Source organism: Poecile atricapillus, chromosome 26 (genome assembly GCF_030490865.1).
Source record: "Poecile atricapillus isolate bPoeAtr1 chromosome 26, bPoeAtr1.hap1, whole genome shotgun sequence".
Taxonomy (NCBI): Eukaryota; Metazoa; Chordata; class Aves; order Passeriformes; family Paridae; genus Poecile; species Poecile atricapillus.
In genome coordinates, this window is record NC_081274.1 from 1,852,163 (window position 1) to 1,865,901 (window position 13,739).

Here is a 13,739-nt window from a genome sequence, read left to right on the forward strand (position 1 = left end):
TGGGCACTCCTGGATTTCCTGCTCAGCCTTTTCCAGACCAGGTGTCTCCAGCTGTGCCTGGGGCAGTGTCTGGGGGAGATGTTGGTTGATGTTTGCTGCTGGGTGTTGATGTTTTGTTGATGGTCGTTATCTTGGTGGGAATCTATTGGACTATTCCCAGTCTGTTGAGGTGTTAATTTCATCTCTAATGAGTGGTGGAAAAGAAATATTAAAATTCCTTTAAAAGAAAGATTAAAATTCCTTTCCCCAAGACAAATGCAAACCAAGTCCATTTAGAGAAATAAGATTTGAAGCCATTTTAAAGTTGTTCTATTTTCCCAGCAGCTAATCCCAGGCAGGGCAGAGTGTGAGTGGAATTGAGAGGCAGAGTGGAATTGTCCCGGTGCCTTCCCCAGCAGCTGTGGCGAGGGCAGGCACAGAAAGGGCTGAAGCTGCAAGAGTGAGAGCAAGGATTGTCCCGCAGTGGCTGGAGATGGCAAAGGAGGGTGCCCAGGCCGAGGATTTGAGCAGAGGATCTGTGGGCAGGCCCAGGGGCTTCCCCCGCTGGGGAGCCCTGGCTGCTGCTGCGTTGCCTTCAGTGCAGGCTCAGGGGTGGCCTGTTTAATATTCCCTTCCAGTTCAGATTTCTGAGTCTGGAAGAGCCATGGCTGGGGCATCAATCATTTTATGTTTTCGTTTTGTTTTGTTTTTTTCATATGTCCACCCATAACATTGAGACTATCTGGGGGTAAAAAATTCACAGAATGTTCTGGCTAGAAGCGAGAATCCTCCATCCAGCTCCTACAATTCCCTGTTAATCCTAAGAATTGCTGCAGCTCCTTTTTAGTCCTGGGCAGCACTATTTCTGAGGTTACCTGAACCCTCTCAGGGTTAATACAAGACAAAACTTCCGTCAAAATAGGTAACAAATATTTAACCATTTTCTCCACCATTTGCGTATTTTTTTCAGGTACTCAAAGCTGCTTTTTTGCCTGAAAATGAAGCCATTTCACAGAGGCTTCCTCTACCTCTTCTACTTGTTTTTCTGACTGGATCAAGTCATCCACATCCTGCATTAAGCCAGTCCCTGGGGGTGAGGTCAATTCCTTTGATATTTCCTGCAAGGCTTGCCCCAATCAGGCCGGTGCTTCCGTGCATCCCTGCAGAAGGACCGTCCATGTCTTGAGCATTTTCCCTTCTACCTCTTGTTGCCAGCCCAATGCAGAATTCTGTTTGCATCCTGTGGAAGTGGGCAGATCCCCAGAAAGCATCTTTTGCATCAAGTTGTGAATGGCAGCAGTGTGAGGAGGGCCCCTGGTTCAGGCTGGTGTAAGGATCTGAGAGTGTGGGGTGCCTCGGTTTCATCATCTCATTTCTTCTTCTTGGGTCCTGCAGCATTCTGTGGATTCCATTGGATTTCTTGTTTGGCAGGATAGGAGCATTCTAGGGAGCCATCCCTGGCTCCCCAAGCCGTGCCTTGAGCAGGACTCCCAGACAGGCTGTGAGCCCTTCCTTCCCTCCCTTGGAACAGGGAATTGCTTTTCGACACCTCTTGTCCTGGTTGCTTGAGGGAAATTTGGAGAGGCTCCATATCTAATTTTGCCAATTTCCCTGGGTCTGCCCACACTTGTGGGTTCACTTCAGCCGTGGCTCTGCCAGACATTTGACACAGAGGTACAACAGAAACAGCCTCTGTTTCACCTTTTGCAGCATTAATTTGCATTCCCAATTTAGCCATCAAATCCCTTCCCAGTAAATTACAATCACAATTGTGAGCAAATAAAAATTCCTGCATTTCAAACTCATCCCCCACATTGGTTAATAGTGGCTGAATAAAACACACCCACTCATCTTTCCCACTTAGTGCCTTAATTATTAAAATATTCCCTAGCACCTTTAGGCATAAGATTGTGAGTGGATGGAGAGGCCCCTGTGTCCATCAGGAAAGGTCTCCTCTGGATCCAGAGCCACCCTGGATGTTCCCAAGGGCTGCAGTGTGGTGGGTCCCTGGTGGAATGGGAGCTGTGAGACCGCTAAGAATCCATGTCCATCAAGGGCTGGACTTGCTCGTGCTGAGGGTGCTCCTGTCTGTGCTTGCAGTGTCCTTGTGCCCTGCAGCTGGAAGGCTGATTCCTTGCCAGGGGCTGTTTGGGTGGGCTGTCCCCTGGCCAGGAGGGCAATGCCTGTGCCAGGTGCTTGTGGCCGAGGGTGTCCCCTGGGTGCTGGGGCCCCCTTGGGCCCTGGGCTTGATCCCTCAGGGGCTGTAGGAAGTGTGCCATGGCCTTTGCCTTCAGCTTGGCCTTTTGCTCATCCCTTGCTGCATTCAGCTGCTGAGCCTTTGTGAGCAAGTGCTGCAGGGGCTTCTTGTGGCCCTGCTGCAGCCCCCCTCAGTGCCTGTGGGTGCTCATCGTGTGGCAGCTGCTGAGCTTTCTGCAAAATCCTTCCTTTCTCCAGGGAGCCAGCACAAAATGCTTAAAAGATCATCTGGATCCTTGCAGGTCTAATCCCCATTTGTGAGCTGTTCCTTCCTGGTGCTGGCTGTGCTGAGGCTCCCCTCCCCAGCCCGTATCCCAGAGCCGGTCCCTGTCCTGCCGCAGTGTCCAAAGGCGGCCCCCCCGGCGGGCAGGGCCGGCAGCTCCACGGGGCCGGGCAGCGGCTGGGGCGTCCCGCAGCCTCCTGGGGGCCGGGGGCCACTGCCGGCCCTGCCCGGGGGGTGCTGGGGTCAGGCAGCGCCCGGCGCTGAGCCCCGGCTGCCCCACAGCCCCGGCCCGGCCCCACAGCTCCCCACAGGCCCCCAGCCCGTGCTCCCGGTGCCGCAGCTCTGCGCCCGCTCCTGCCGCTCCCAGCTCAGAGAAACCCCCTGAAATCCTCACCTCCTTCTTTTCCTGTCCTGGAAAACTGGGATACAAAGGATCTGAGTCAGCTGGCAAATTCTGAGGATAAGACCCTTCTGAAACACATCCCAATCCTCAGTATTTTTTATTTCCTCTTCTTTTCTATCATCCTTTTTCTTACCCCATAGATTCCTCCTGCTGCTTTTTGCCTTAAGCACTTTCCTGCACACTCCCCTTCAGCCAATCCCTTCCCAGCACACCAACCCCATCCATCCCCTGTTGTCTAAATCCTTTCTCAGTTTCCCTTGTTGTCCCCCTTGTTGTCCATGTTCTTAATTCCCTCCGGGAGAATGTGCAAACGACCTCCACATGCTCCCAAGGGACCCTTCCTGGATATTTTGGGTTCATCATCCCTTTGTCCAGGATGCCCTTCTGACATTCCATTTTCTCCCCTCAATGGTCCCAGCTGGAGCCCAGCTGCGCCCCTCCCCCCCGGGCCTTGGCGCCCCCCTTGAGGGGAATTTGGGGAGGTGGGAGGGGGGAGCGCCAAGGCCGGGCCCCCCCGCGCTGTGGTGGCGGGAGCGGCTGCAGTGGGGAGCGAGTGCGGGCAGAAGCGGCCGAGAGCCCAGCGCTGCCCCAGGCCGAGCTGGCCCAGCTCCATCCGTGCCCCTGCGGTGGGATGCTGTGGGACTGGGGGGGAAGAGGGAGGCAGCAGTGGGTGCTGGGCCTGGGGGCAGGAGGAGAAGGGAAGGAGAAGCAGGGCTGAGGACCAAAATGGTCAAAGAATTCACGTGGAAGGAGAAGATGGGATTGTGTAGGAGGAGAAATAGTAGGAGGAAGAGGAGTGTGAAGAAGAGTAGGGACACAGGAGGTGGAGGAGCAGGAAGAGGAAGCACGACAAGGTTCCACCCTCCCTGTATGTGCAGTCCCAGGAGTGTTGCCCTGGAGGTGACTGGGGAGGGGATCCACAATTTTCACTGGGCTGAATCTTGGTGTTTCTGAGCTTTATTGGGCTAAATGTTGGTGCTTTGTCTTTTTGCAGGGGCTGTATCTTTCTATTCTGGCGGGGGTTTTGCCAGAATTTGGTGTTTGGGTAGTTTTTGACCAGTGTTTTTATGTTTGGAGGATGTTTTTGCTGAATCTTGCTGTTTTGGTTTGTTACAGACACAAGATGCCCAGTGTCTTTCTGAGATGAACTTGGGCAAGGAGGAACTCCCAGCGCAAGGCGCTCTCCTGTCTTTTTTTCCTCCTAACCAGGAATTTTCATTCCCAAACTGTGTCCAGATGGAAGAGGAGGAGGAAAAGCCCCAGAGATCCCGCACGAGGAGGGGCTGCAAACCTAGCCCAGGGAGCTGCGAGGAGGAAAGATCCCCCCAGTGCCAGGAACACGGCCAGAGATCCAGCCAGAGCTCAGAGCTGGGGGAGAAGCCCCACAAGTGCTTGGAATGTGGGAAGGGCTTCAGGTACAGCACCCACCTGATCCAGCACCAGGTGATTCATACCGGGGAAAAGCACTACGAGTGTGGGGAATGTGGGAAGAGATTCAGCCAGAACTCCAACCTTTGGAAACACCAGAGAATCCACACTGGGGAACGGCCCTATGAGTGTGGGAAATGTGGGAAGAGTTTCAGAGATATCTCTGAACTGATGAGACACCAGGTGATCCACACAGGGGAACGGCCCTACACCTGCTTGAAATGTGGGAAGAGCTTTGGGTGGAGCGCCGCCCTGAGGGCACACCAGCGCATCCACACTGGGGAGAGGCCCTACGAGTGTCCTGAGTGTGGGAAGAGGTTTCAGACCAGCACCCATGTCCTCCAACATGAGCGGATTCACACAGAGGAGAGGCCCTTCCGCTGCCCCGACTGCGGGAAGGGCTTCAACCGCAACTCCCACCTCACTGTCCACCGGCGCATCCACACTGGGGAGAGGCCCTACGAGTGTCCCCAGTGTGGGAAGAGCTTCTCCAGGAGCTCTCACTTGACCAAACACCAACAGAGTCACCAGTAAGGGAAGCCCTGCGAGTGCCCCGAGTGCGGGAAGAGCTTCGTGTGCTGCTCCAGCTCCATCCCCCATGGGAGGATCGGCGTTGGATGATCCCCAGTGACCCCCGTTGGGCAGAGCCCTGGTGATCCGTGGTCCTGGTGATCGGTGTTGGGAAGACACCTGGCTGGGAGGCCCCACATCTTCCTGGCTCCCTGTGGGCACCTGGATGAAAACAGGGGAATGAAAATCCAACAGGATACAGAATGACAGTGGGAATTGTTGAGTATAAATCCTAGAGAACCTTTTGCCTCAGGAGCTCTGTGGGCAGAGAAAAGGGGGTGACACCGAGCTTGGGGGGTCCCAGGGTAGCACACACGCTCTATGGGGGGGGAGGACACGACCCCTGAGACCCCCCCTCACCTTCCTGCGCAGGCAGAAGCCGAGCCCCAGTGCCAGGAAGATGAAGCCCAACCCAGAAACTTCAGTCCCCATCAGCATCTTGCTGTGGGTGGCGTCTGACAGCATCCCAGGGGCGTCTGCACAGGTCAGGACCCCCAAAATCTCTCACAGACACCCCAAGCCTTTCCAAGGACCCTCTGAAACCTCCTTTGGCGTCACTAATTTTAAAAAATTAGGTATTTTAGAAAAATTAGGGATCTTATCTAGAGATAAGCCTTGCTGGAACTAGTTAGAGTTAATGATGAAGTGAGAAGTATAGAGGAATGGCTAGAGAGCAAAGGTCATGTTCCCATGCAGCAGTTAGCTGAGAAAGAATTAGACAATAGAGTACAGTCAGTGTGAGATGTTGCAAAGTTAGGAAGACCTTAGTGATAATTGTTAACTGAGAACAGGATGCTGTGATCAGAAGAATGTGAATTCAGCATAAATGAGCGATCACAGGAATGTGGAATTAGGTGGAGTTGACCTTAAATGAAATATCCAAAAATGAGCTTGCTTTTGCACTATGTATGAGCCCAATTATGGATGTTATATAAGTGGTTTTAGAGTTACCAATAAATGAGACTTGCTGATCATTCATATTGAGTGCTGCATTTCTCCCGCCGAACTCGACAAATGGCGCCTGAACAGCAGGGGCCCTGGGGACCTTTGGGACCCTAGGGACCCTTGGAACCTTTGGAACCTTCAGAGCCTTTGGGACCTTTGGAGCCTTTTGGACCTTAAAAAGGAGTCGGAGTCGGCCAAGGGAGTCGGCGACAGGGGACGGGTCCTTTGCAGCAAGGACGGCGAAACGCAACAGCTGTGCTGCATTCCAGACAACCTCGGAGGAGAGTCCTGATCACACAGCAACGGTGCCGCACCCCAGGCAACCTCGGAGTAGAGTCCTGGCCGTAACGTGCTGCCGAAACCTTGTAGGGGCTGCAACAGCGCGTGCTGATGGTAAGATGGAAAGGCAAGCAGCATATGATTTATTTACCTGCTTTTTAGAAAAGCGACAGGTTAAAGACTTTGATTTGCGCAAGGAGCTTCCTGGACTTCTTGCTTATGGGTATGCTCAGGGTTGTTTTCAGAATCCCCATACAGTCCATGAATTAAGTGAGTGGTGAAAATTTGGAGATAAATTGTTGGGAAGCTACTTTAGATGATGATAAAACTGCTAAAAAATTGGGAAAACTGTGGCGGACAGTTCATAATGTTTTTTTGCAGTATCAGGCTGAACAGGCAGCTGCCACAAAGGCATCTGCAGCTACGTCAAAAAATAGATTATTAGAGGGAATTAATGAGTGTCCATTGCCACCCGCCACGAATACAGTAATTTTGACCCCCCCCACGCAGTCACTGACCCCTGCCACAGCTATTAATCCTCTTGTGCCATCTCCAATTCCTTCACCTACTAACCTGGATTCTGGAACGGAGCCTTCGGCACCATTACCATCCTCCCCTATAGGAAATAAATCTGTCCCTGGGGAAGGGCGTGAGTTAGGTGAGACTTGCACGGGAAGAAGGGAGACATGGGCTGCGTTGGCACGGAATATTTTGCAAGAGAGAGATCAGGAAATAGCAGACGCTGTATTGGAATTAGCATGTCCCATAACCTTTGCACCGATGCAAAGGGGAGGAATACAAGCTCAAATTACAGCTTTAGATTGGAAATGGTTATCACAGTTGCGGTCTACAGTCAGTTTGGAGTGACCAGTGAACCGGTTAGACAGATGATTTGTTATTTGTGGGGTACACAGATTTTGTTGCCTGCAGATTGTAGGAGTATTATGAAATTGATTCTTAGTCAGCATCAGCAGTTGTTTAATGCACACTGGCAAGCTTATTGTCAAGAAAGTGTAAATGTGCAAAGACAGTCAGGTGATCCACTGCATGGACTAACTTTGGAAGAACTTATGGGCTTAGGGGCATATAGTCAAGTGGAAGCACAAGCTATTTTGGGACCAGATAAGTTGAGGGAAGGAATGCGGTTAGTGCGAGCTGCATTTCACCAGATTAAAGAGCCAGGAGGTATTCCATCTTATATGGGTATTAAACAGGGGCGAGATGAGCTATTTGGAGCATTTATTGATAAAGCGTCTGCAGCTATAGAGCAAGCAGGTGTTCCTGAATATATGAGGGGAGCATTATTAAAACAGTGTGCATTACAAAATTGTAATCCAGCAACCAGGTCAGGTTTAAATTCCCTAAATGCTAACTGGACTATTGAAGAGACATTAGAGAGGATGTCTAATATACCAGTGGGCTCACAGGCAATGTTAGTCCAGGCAATTAAAGAACTAGCATCTAATCAGAGTCAGGTTTTAGCAGCTCTTGCACCCCTACAAGCAGCTACAACCAACAGTGGCAGGATTCCAGCCTCCTGACTCAAATGTTTTCGCTGTGGCAACCTTGGACATATTCGGAAGGAATGTACTGTACCATCTGTTTGGTGCAATCAGTGTTGGTCCAATACCCACGCTGATAATGTCTGCCGCTGGAGATCGGGAAACGGGAAAGCCAGCGCGAGGAGCCGCCGCGCCAGGACACAAATAGCAGCTGCCGGAACATCAGTGCAACTTCCCTCCAGCCTGCCACAGCAGGGAGCCTCAGCCTGGACCTGGCAGCCTCAGTGACTGTGGATTTATTGACATCACAGCCCTACAAGATTCCCACGGGAATTACTGGACCAGTGATGATAAATGGAAAAGCTATGGGTGCAATAGTGTTGGGACATTCATCTGCTAGTCTAATGGGACTGTTTATTTTACCTGGAGTAATTGATGTGGACTATTCTGGTGAAATATATATCATGGCATATACACTGGCACCACCAGCCAGAATTGATAAGGGACAGCGAATTGCACAATTGGTGCCATTACCGCAATATACCCATCAATTGACACCATTGAAAAATCAATCACGGGGTACGGGTGGATTTGGTTCTACAGGAGAACTTACATTACTTACTCTGGACTTAAACACTCGACCCAGGCGAACAGTTGTTCTCAATTATAACGGAGAATCCCACCAATTAGAAGGACTATTGGATACTGGGGGGGACTCAAGTATTGTTGCTCCACAGTATTGGCCTCAGGAATGGCCTTTGTTGCCTAGTATGGTTACTGTTACAGGGATGGGAGGCTTAACTTTAGCAAAAAGGTCTCCACAAATCCAGATTCAATTAGATGGGAAGGTCATCAATTCTGTTTTGTCAATTGTCCCATTACCAGACAAGGTTCAATGTCTAATTGGGCGAGATATTTTGTCACAACTTGGTGTTATTTTGACCAATGAACACCCTTTAGAATAGAGGCCATTGTTTGGACTTTCCCACTCCCACTTAAATGGATAATTCAGGAACCAGTATGGGTTGAACAGTGGCCTTTAAAAAGGGAAAGTCTGCAATACGCTCATCAATTAGTGCTGGAACAATATCAACAAGGACATTCAAAGTTGTCAACAAGTCCTTGGAATACTCCTATTTTTGTTATAAAAAAGAAATCTGGGAAATATTGATTGCTGCATGACTTACGTGCAGTCAATGAACAAATGGAACCAATGGGGGCGCTACAACCTGGTTTGCCCAATCCTGCAATGTTACCAAAAGATTGGCCCTTGTTAATAATTGATTTAAAGGACTGTTTTTTCACTATCTCACTGCATGAACAGGATACTTGCAGATTTGCTTTTACCTTGCCTTCATTAAATCAAGCAGAACCAGACAAAAGATTTGAATGGACAGTTTTACCACAGGGTATGCGTAATTCTCCTACCTTGTGCCAGCTTGACGTTGATAATGCTTTGCAGCCACTACGTGTTCGATGGCCTACAACCATTATTTATCATTATATGGACGATATTCTTTTTGCTCAGTCACAACCTTTTGCAGATAAACAAGTTAAAGACATTCAAACACAACTACTTCAGAATGGACTGGTGGTTGCACCTGAGAAAATACAGCAGTCATCCCCATGGAAATATCTCGGGTGGACTTTAACTGAGCAGTCTGTTGCCCCTCAGAAACTGTCATTAAACATGTCACTTCATACTGTTCATGATGCTCAGCGATTGCTAGGAGATTTACAATGGCTTAAACCTGTTGTGGGTATTCCTAATGAACTTTTACAATCCTTACGACCTTTGTTAAAAGGTACTGATCCTACAGCACCCATACAGGTCACCGGTGAACAAGAAGCTCTCAATAAAATAATGGACTGTATCCAGACAGGTGTTGTTCATAGGCGAGATCCAGACTTGGACATTAACCTTACTGTATGGTTCGGACCTCAACATCTCATCGGTGCTTTAACGCAGCAACAAAAGAAAACAGGGGAGATATGGGTATTAGAGTGGTTGTTGCCACCGCTACAACAGAGACATACCTTAATTCAAAAAATTGAAATTTTAGCAAATTTGATAAAACAAGGGCGGAAGCGATTGTGGCAAATTATGGGTGCAGATCCAGCTGTAATTCAGATGCTAATAAAAAAGGACACTTTAGATTGGTATTTAATTCACAGTTCCACACTGCAAGAAGCATTGCTTGACAACAGCAGTGTAGTCAGTACTGAGGAAGTGCCTCGAATACCACTAGGATGGATAGGCCAGCAGAATTGGATTGAAAAGCCCAAACGATCATTTGTGCCATTACCAGGGGCATCAACTGTGTTCACTGATGCTGGAAAGAAGTCTCGCACAGCTGCTGCGACATGGCAAGATTCACAAGGACAATGGAATCATCATATTATTCCAGCTCAAAAGGAGGACACATTACAAACTCTGGAATTAGTTGCTGTTGTTTGGGTTTTGGTGCAGTTTAAGGGTCCTGTTAATGTCGTAACTGATTCTTTATATGTTGCAGGAGTGAGTGAATGTATTGAAAATGCAGACATAAAGGAAGTAAAAAACCCTCGTTTATATGAACTGTTTTTGCAGCTTCAAAGAGCAATAAAGTTGAGGACTGCAGCCTTTGCTATTATCCATATTCGTAGCCACAAATGGGATGTGGGTTTAGGAGAAGGAAATGCTAGGGCAGACCGATTGGTGTCATTGTCGCAAAATAGCCCTGTCCCACCACAGACATTAGCTAGAGAAGCTCATGCCATCTTTCATCAAAATGCAAAAGGTCTCCATTGAGAGTTTCAGATACCTTTGGAGGAGGCTCGGGCTATTGTCAAAGCATGTCCTATTTGTAGTTTTCATAATCAAGGCAGTGGATTGGGTCTTGGGGTAAACCCTAGAGGATTACAGGCTAATGAGTTGTGGCAAATGGATATTACTCATGTTGCAGAGTTTGGGAGAGTTAAATATGTACATGTCACCATCGATACTTATAGTCATTACATCTGGGCTACAGCTCAATCTGGTGAGAAAGCATGGAATGTTGAGCGACATTTAGTAAGTTGTTTTGCAGTCATGGGAGTTCCACGTTCTATTAAAACAGACAATGGACCTGCTTATTGTAGTAGTAGAATTAAGCAGGTGATGCAATCATGGGGAATCAAACACATAACAGGGATTCCACATTCCCCCACGAGTCAGGCAATAGTAGAACGAGCAAATGGTACCCTAAAACAATATCTGAATAAATTTAGGGAGATCAAAGATCCACAAGAATGATTATTGCGTTGTTTATTTGTTTTAAATTTTCTGTGTATTTTTGGAAACAGTGATTTGCCTGCAGCAATACGTCATAGTGCACCTGAAGCAGAGAAAACTCAAAATCCAATATGGGTTCGCTATAAGGATCCAAAAACAGGTCTGTGGGGAGGTCCTAGCAAGGTACTATATTGGGGACGTGGTTATCTTTGTGTGTCTACCCCCACAGGGCCTGTCTGGGTGCCGAGCCGATGGACTAAACCTGCTGATCCCAGTGATTTACCTTCAGCTGATCCAGAAAATTTAGCAGATACTTCTCGCTCTCTACCATCAACATAGAGACGGGATCTGATGAACTCTCACATGCAAATCTTGTGTACAGTACCAAATTGTGAATGTTATCCTTTTGTATGTTACATTTGTGAAGTGTGTAAAGAAAAGTGGTGGATACATTCTAAGTGGGGTCGATCTCCAAGAGGGATTTGTACAGAGTGTTACAACTTTGAAAGAAATTTAACTGAGATTGCATTACAGGAAGGTGTGCAAACAGGACAATTTGAAAAAGGATCTGATAGATGGTGGGAGATTTTTGCTTTTGGAATAATTCCAGAAAATTATTGTTACCATCCTAATACCCCTTTACCGTATATTATTGAAATAACCACAATACGTTGTCGTAAGACACTGACACAAGTCAGGTATGATATTCCAGGGGTAAAAAATAAAAATTGGGAGCAATTCTTAAAACGGCAGTCTCGAGAAAAAGGGTCTTTCCTTGAAAGTTATCCCTGCTGCCGAGAAGATGGAACACCCCGTGGTTCGAAGCAACCAAATCGACGGGCGAGGCAGAGGGGTAAAAGAAAAGGGAAGCAAGATCTCGCATGGGATCCAGCCAAGATGCTGGCTGAACTGCCACAATCCTTTTAAAGTCCTTAGAGGACTATCTCTGATCAAGTTGTTGTATAAAGGGAAATGAAGGGTTTTTTATTGACATGGATGAAAGACAAAATATGTGGGTAACGTGGGCTAATCAAACTGGACAGGATAATTTTTGCCTTTCAATGGCTACCCCTTCGGATCCTTTTCGAACTTGTTTAGTGGGCGCACCTTTAGATGATTCATTCAATGCCACGATGTTTAAAAATTGGACAAAGAATTGGAAAACACCCAAGGAAGCAAACAAAACATTATGTGAAATTCCATCAGGTAAATTCATGATCAATATCTGTGACACAGGTTTAATTCCAGCAAATCTCATTGGTGCTCAAAATTGGTACATTGCTACAGGTTTAAACGGTACTGGGTCAGAACCACAAGAGTTAAGACTGTTAGGTTCAGCCCCTAGCAATTATTGTTTAACTTTTGTCAATTGGGCTAGGAACAATCATGCAAAAAAGTCTCATGGGCCAAATGGTACAAATATTTCTCCACAAAATTTGCTATATTTGCAAAATAATGATGCATACTGTGGCAATTGGTCTCACAAAGTAAATTCTAGCAGTACACCTCTACAATTACCACCTGGTATTTTTCTAATTTGTGGAGATCGTGCATGGCAAGGACTGCCAGCAAACATTTATGGAGGGCCTTGTTATTTTGGGAAATTGACATTGTTTGCACCCACTATACAGCAGCTATTAGGAGCCAAGAGAACCAGGTTACGAACAAAGAGAAGTGTGTTCCAGTTAGGGCCAGAATGCAAAGATAAGGTTGAACTTTGGGAACGTCCTACAGTGATTGTGTCATCTATTTTTACACCTGGAGTATCTAGTGCTCAAGCCTTAACACAGTTACGACGATTGGCATGTTGGACAGGAAAACAGTTTAATGTTACATCAAAGGTTTTGTCTGATTTGCTTTTGGATATGAACAGTGTTAGGCATGCTGTATTGCAGAATAGAGCTGCTATTGATTTTTTGCTATTAGCACAGGGCCATGGCTGTGAAGACTTTGATGGAATGTGCTGCATGAATCTTTCTGATCATTCAGTGTCTATTCAGGCTCGTCTTCAACAACTACAGAACAATATGAAAAAATTAACCATAGAAACAAATCCATTAGAGGAATGGTTTCAATCCCTAGGTCTCACAGGATGGTTAAAAATTTTGGCACAAAGGGCAGTTGTTGTTATATAGATCATTGTGATTATGTTACTGTTTATTCCTTGAATACTGCAATGCTTGCAAAACATGGTAAAAAAGGCTACTTCTACAGTTTTGTTAGTACAAAAAGAAAAGAGGGGAATTACAGAGGAATGGTTAGCTAGCAAAGGTCATGTTCCCATGCAGCAATTAGCTGAGAAAGAATTAGACAATAGAGTACAGTTAGTGTGAGATGTTGCAAAGTCAGGAAGACCTTGGTGATAACTGTTAACTGAGAACAGGATGCTGTGATCAGAAGAATGTGAATTCAGCATAGATGAGCGATCACAGGAATGTGAAACTAGGTGAAGTTGACCTTAAATGAAAATATCCAATAATGAGCTTGCTTTTGCACTATGTATGAGCCTTATTGATGTTATATAAGTGGTTTTAGAGTTAGCAATAAATGAGACTTGCTGATCATTCATATTGAGTGCTGCAATTCTCCTGCTGAACTCATCACCTCCTCCACTGAAATCCAAGGCATCAGATGAGCCCCCATCCTCCTCACTTCCAACCCTGGTGCTGTTCAGCTGACAATGGGGAGGAATCCTAGACTGGGCTGGGCTGGCAGGGAGTGCTGGGATTTAGCGCTGGCTAAAATCACCAGGGCACTTACTCATTTCTTGCGGGGAGCTATGGATTAGAAGAAGGGCAAAACAGGCTTCAAACTTAAAAGGAATAACAAATTTTATTATCAGGCCCACAAGAATAAGAAAGGTCTCATCTGTGCAGTGAAAGGGTTCAATCTCACCCAGGT

General features: G+C 47.2%; 2 protein-coding genes and 1 pseudogene across 2 annotated transcripts in view; 2 read left to right on the forward strand and 1 right to left on the reverse strand.

Moving 5' to 3' along the window:
* LOC131588578 (zinc finger protein 239-like) overlaps positions 1-13,739 on the forward strand; it is a 99,176-nt pseudogene that overhangs the window by 52,990 nt on the left and 32,447 nt on the right.
* LOC131588581 (zinc finger protein 239-like) overlaps positions 1-13,739 on the reverse strand; it is a 166,786-nt gene that overhangs the window by 25,736 nt on the left and 127,311 nt on the right. The window lies entirely within an intron of this gene.
* On the forward strand, positions 1,903-11,566 carry LOC131588584 (zinc finger protein 239-like). The gene is made up of 3 exons (XM_058857537.1): positions 1,903-1,978; positions 3,978-6,197; positions 11,068-11,566. Exon 2 carries the CDS (start codon positions 4,005-4,007, stop codon positions 4,821-4,823), a length of 819 nt encoding a protein of 272 aa, XP_058713520.1. The 5' UTR covers positions 1,903-1,978; positions 3,978-4,004; the 3' UTR covers positions 4,824-6,197; positions 11,068-11,566.

Excerpts from the sequence above, each read along its gene's own strand:
- LOC131588584 (XM_058857537.1), top strand. The coding sequence starts at position 4,005 with ATGAACTTGGGCAAGGAGGAACTCCCAGCGCAAGGCGCTCTCCTGTCT.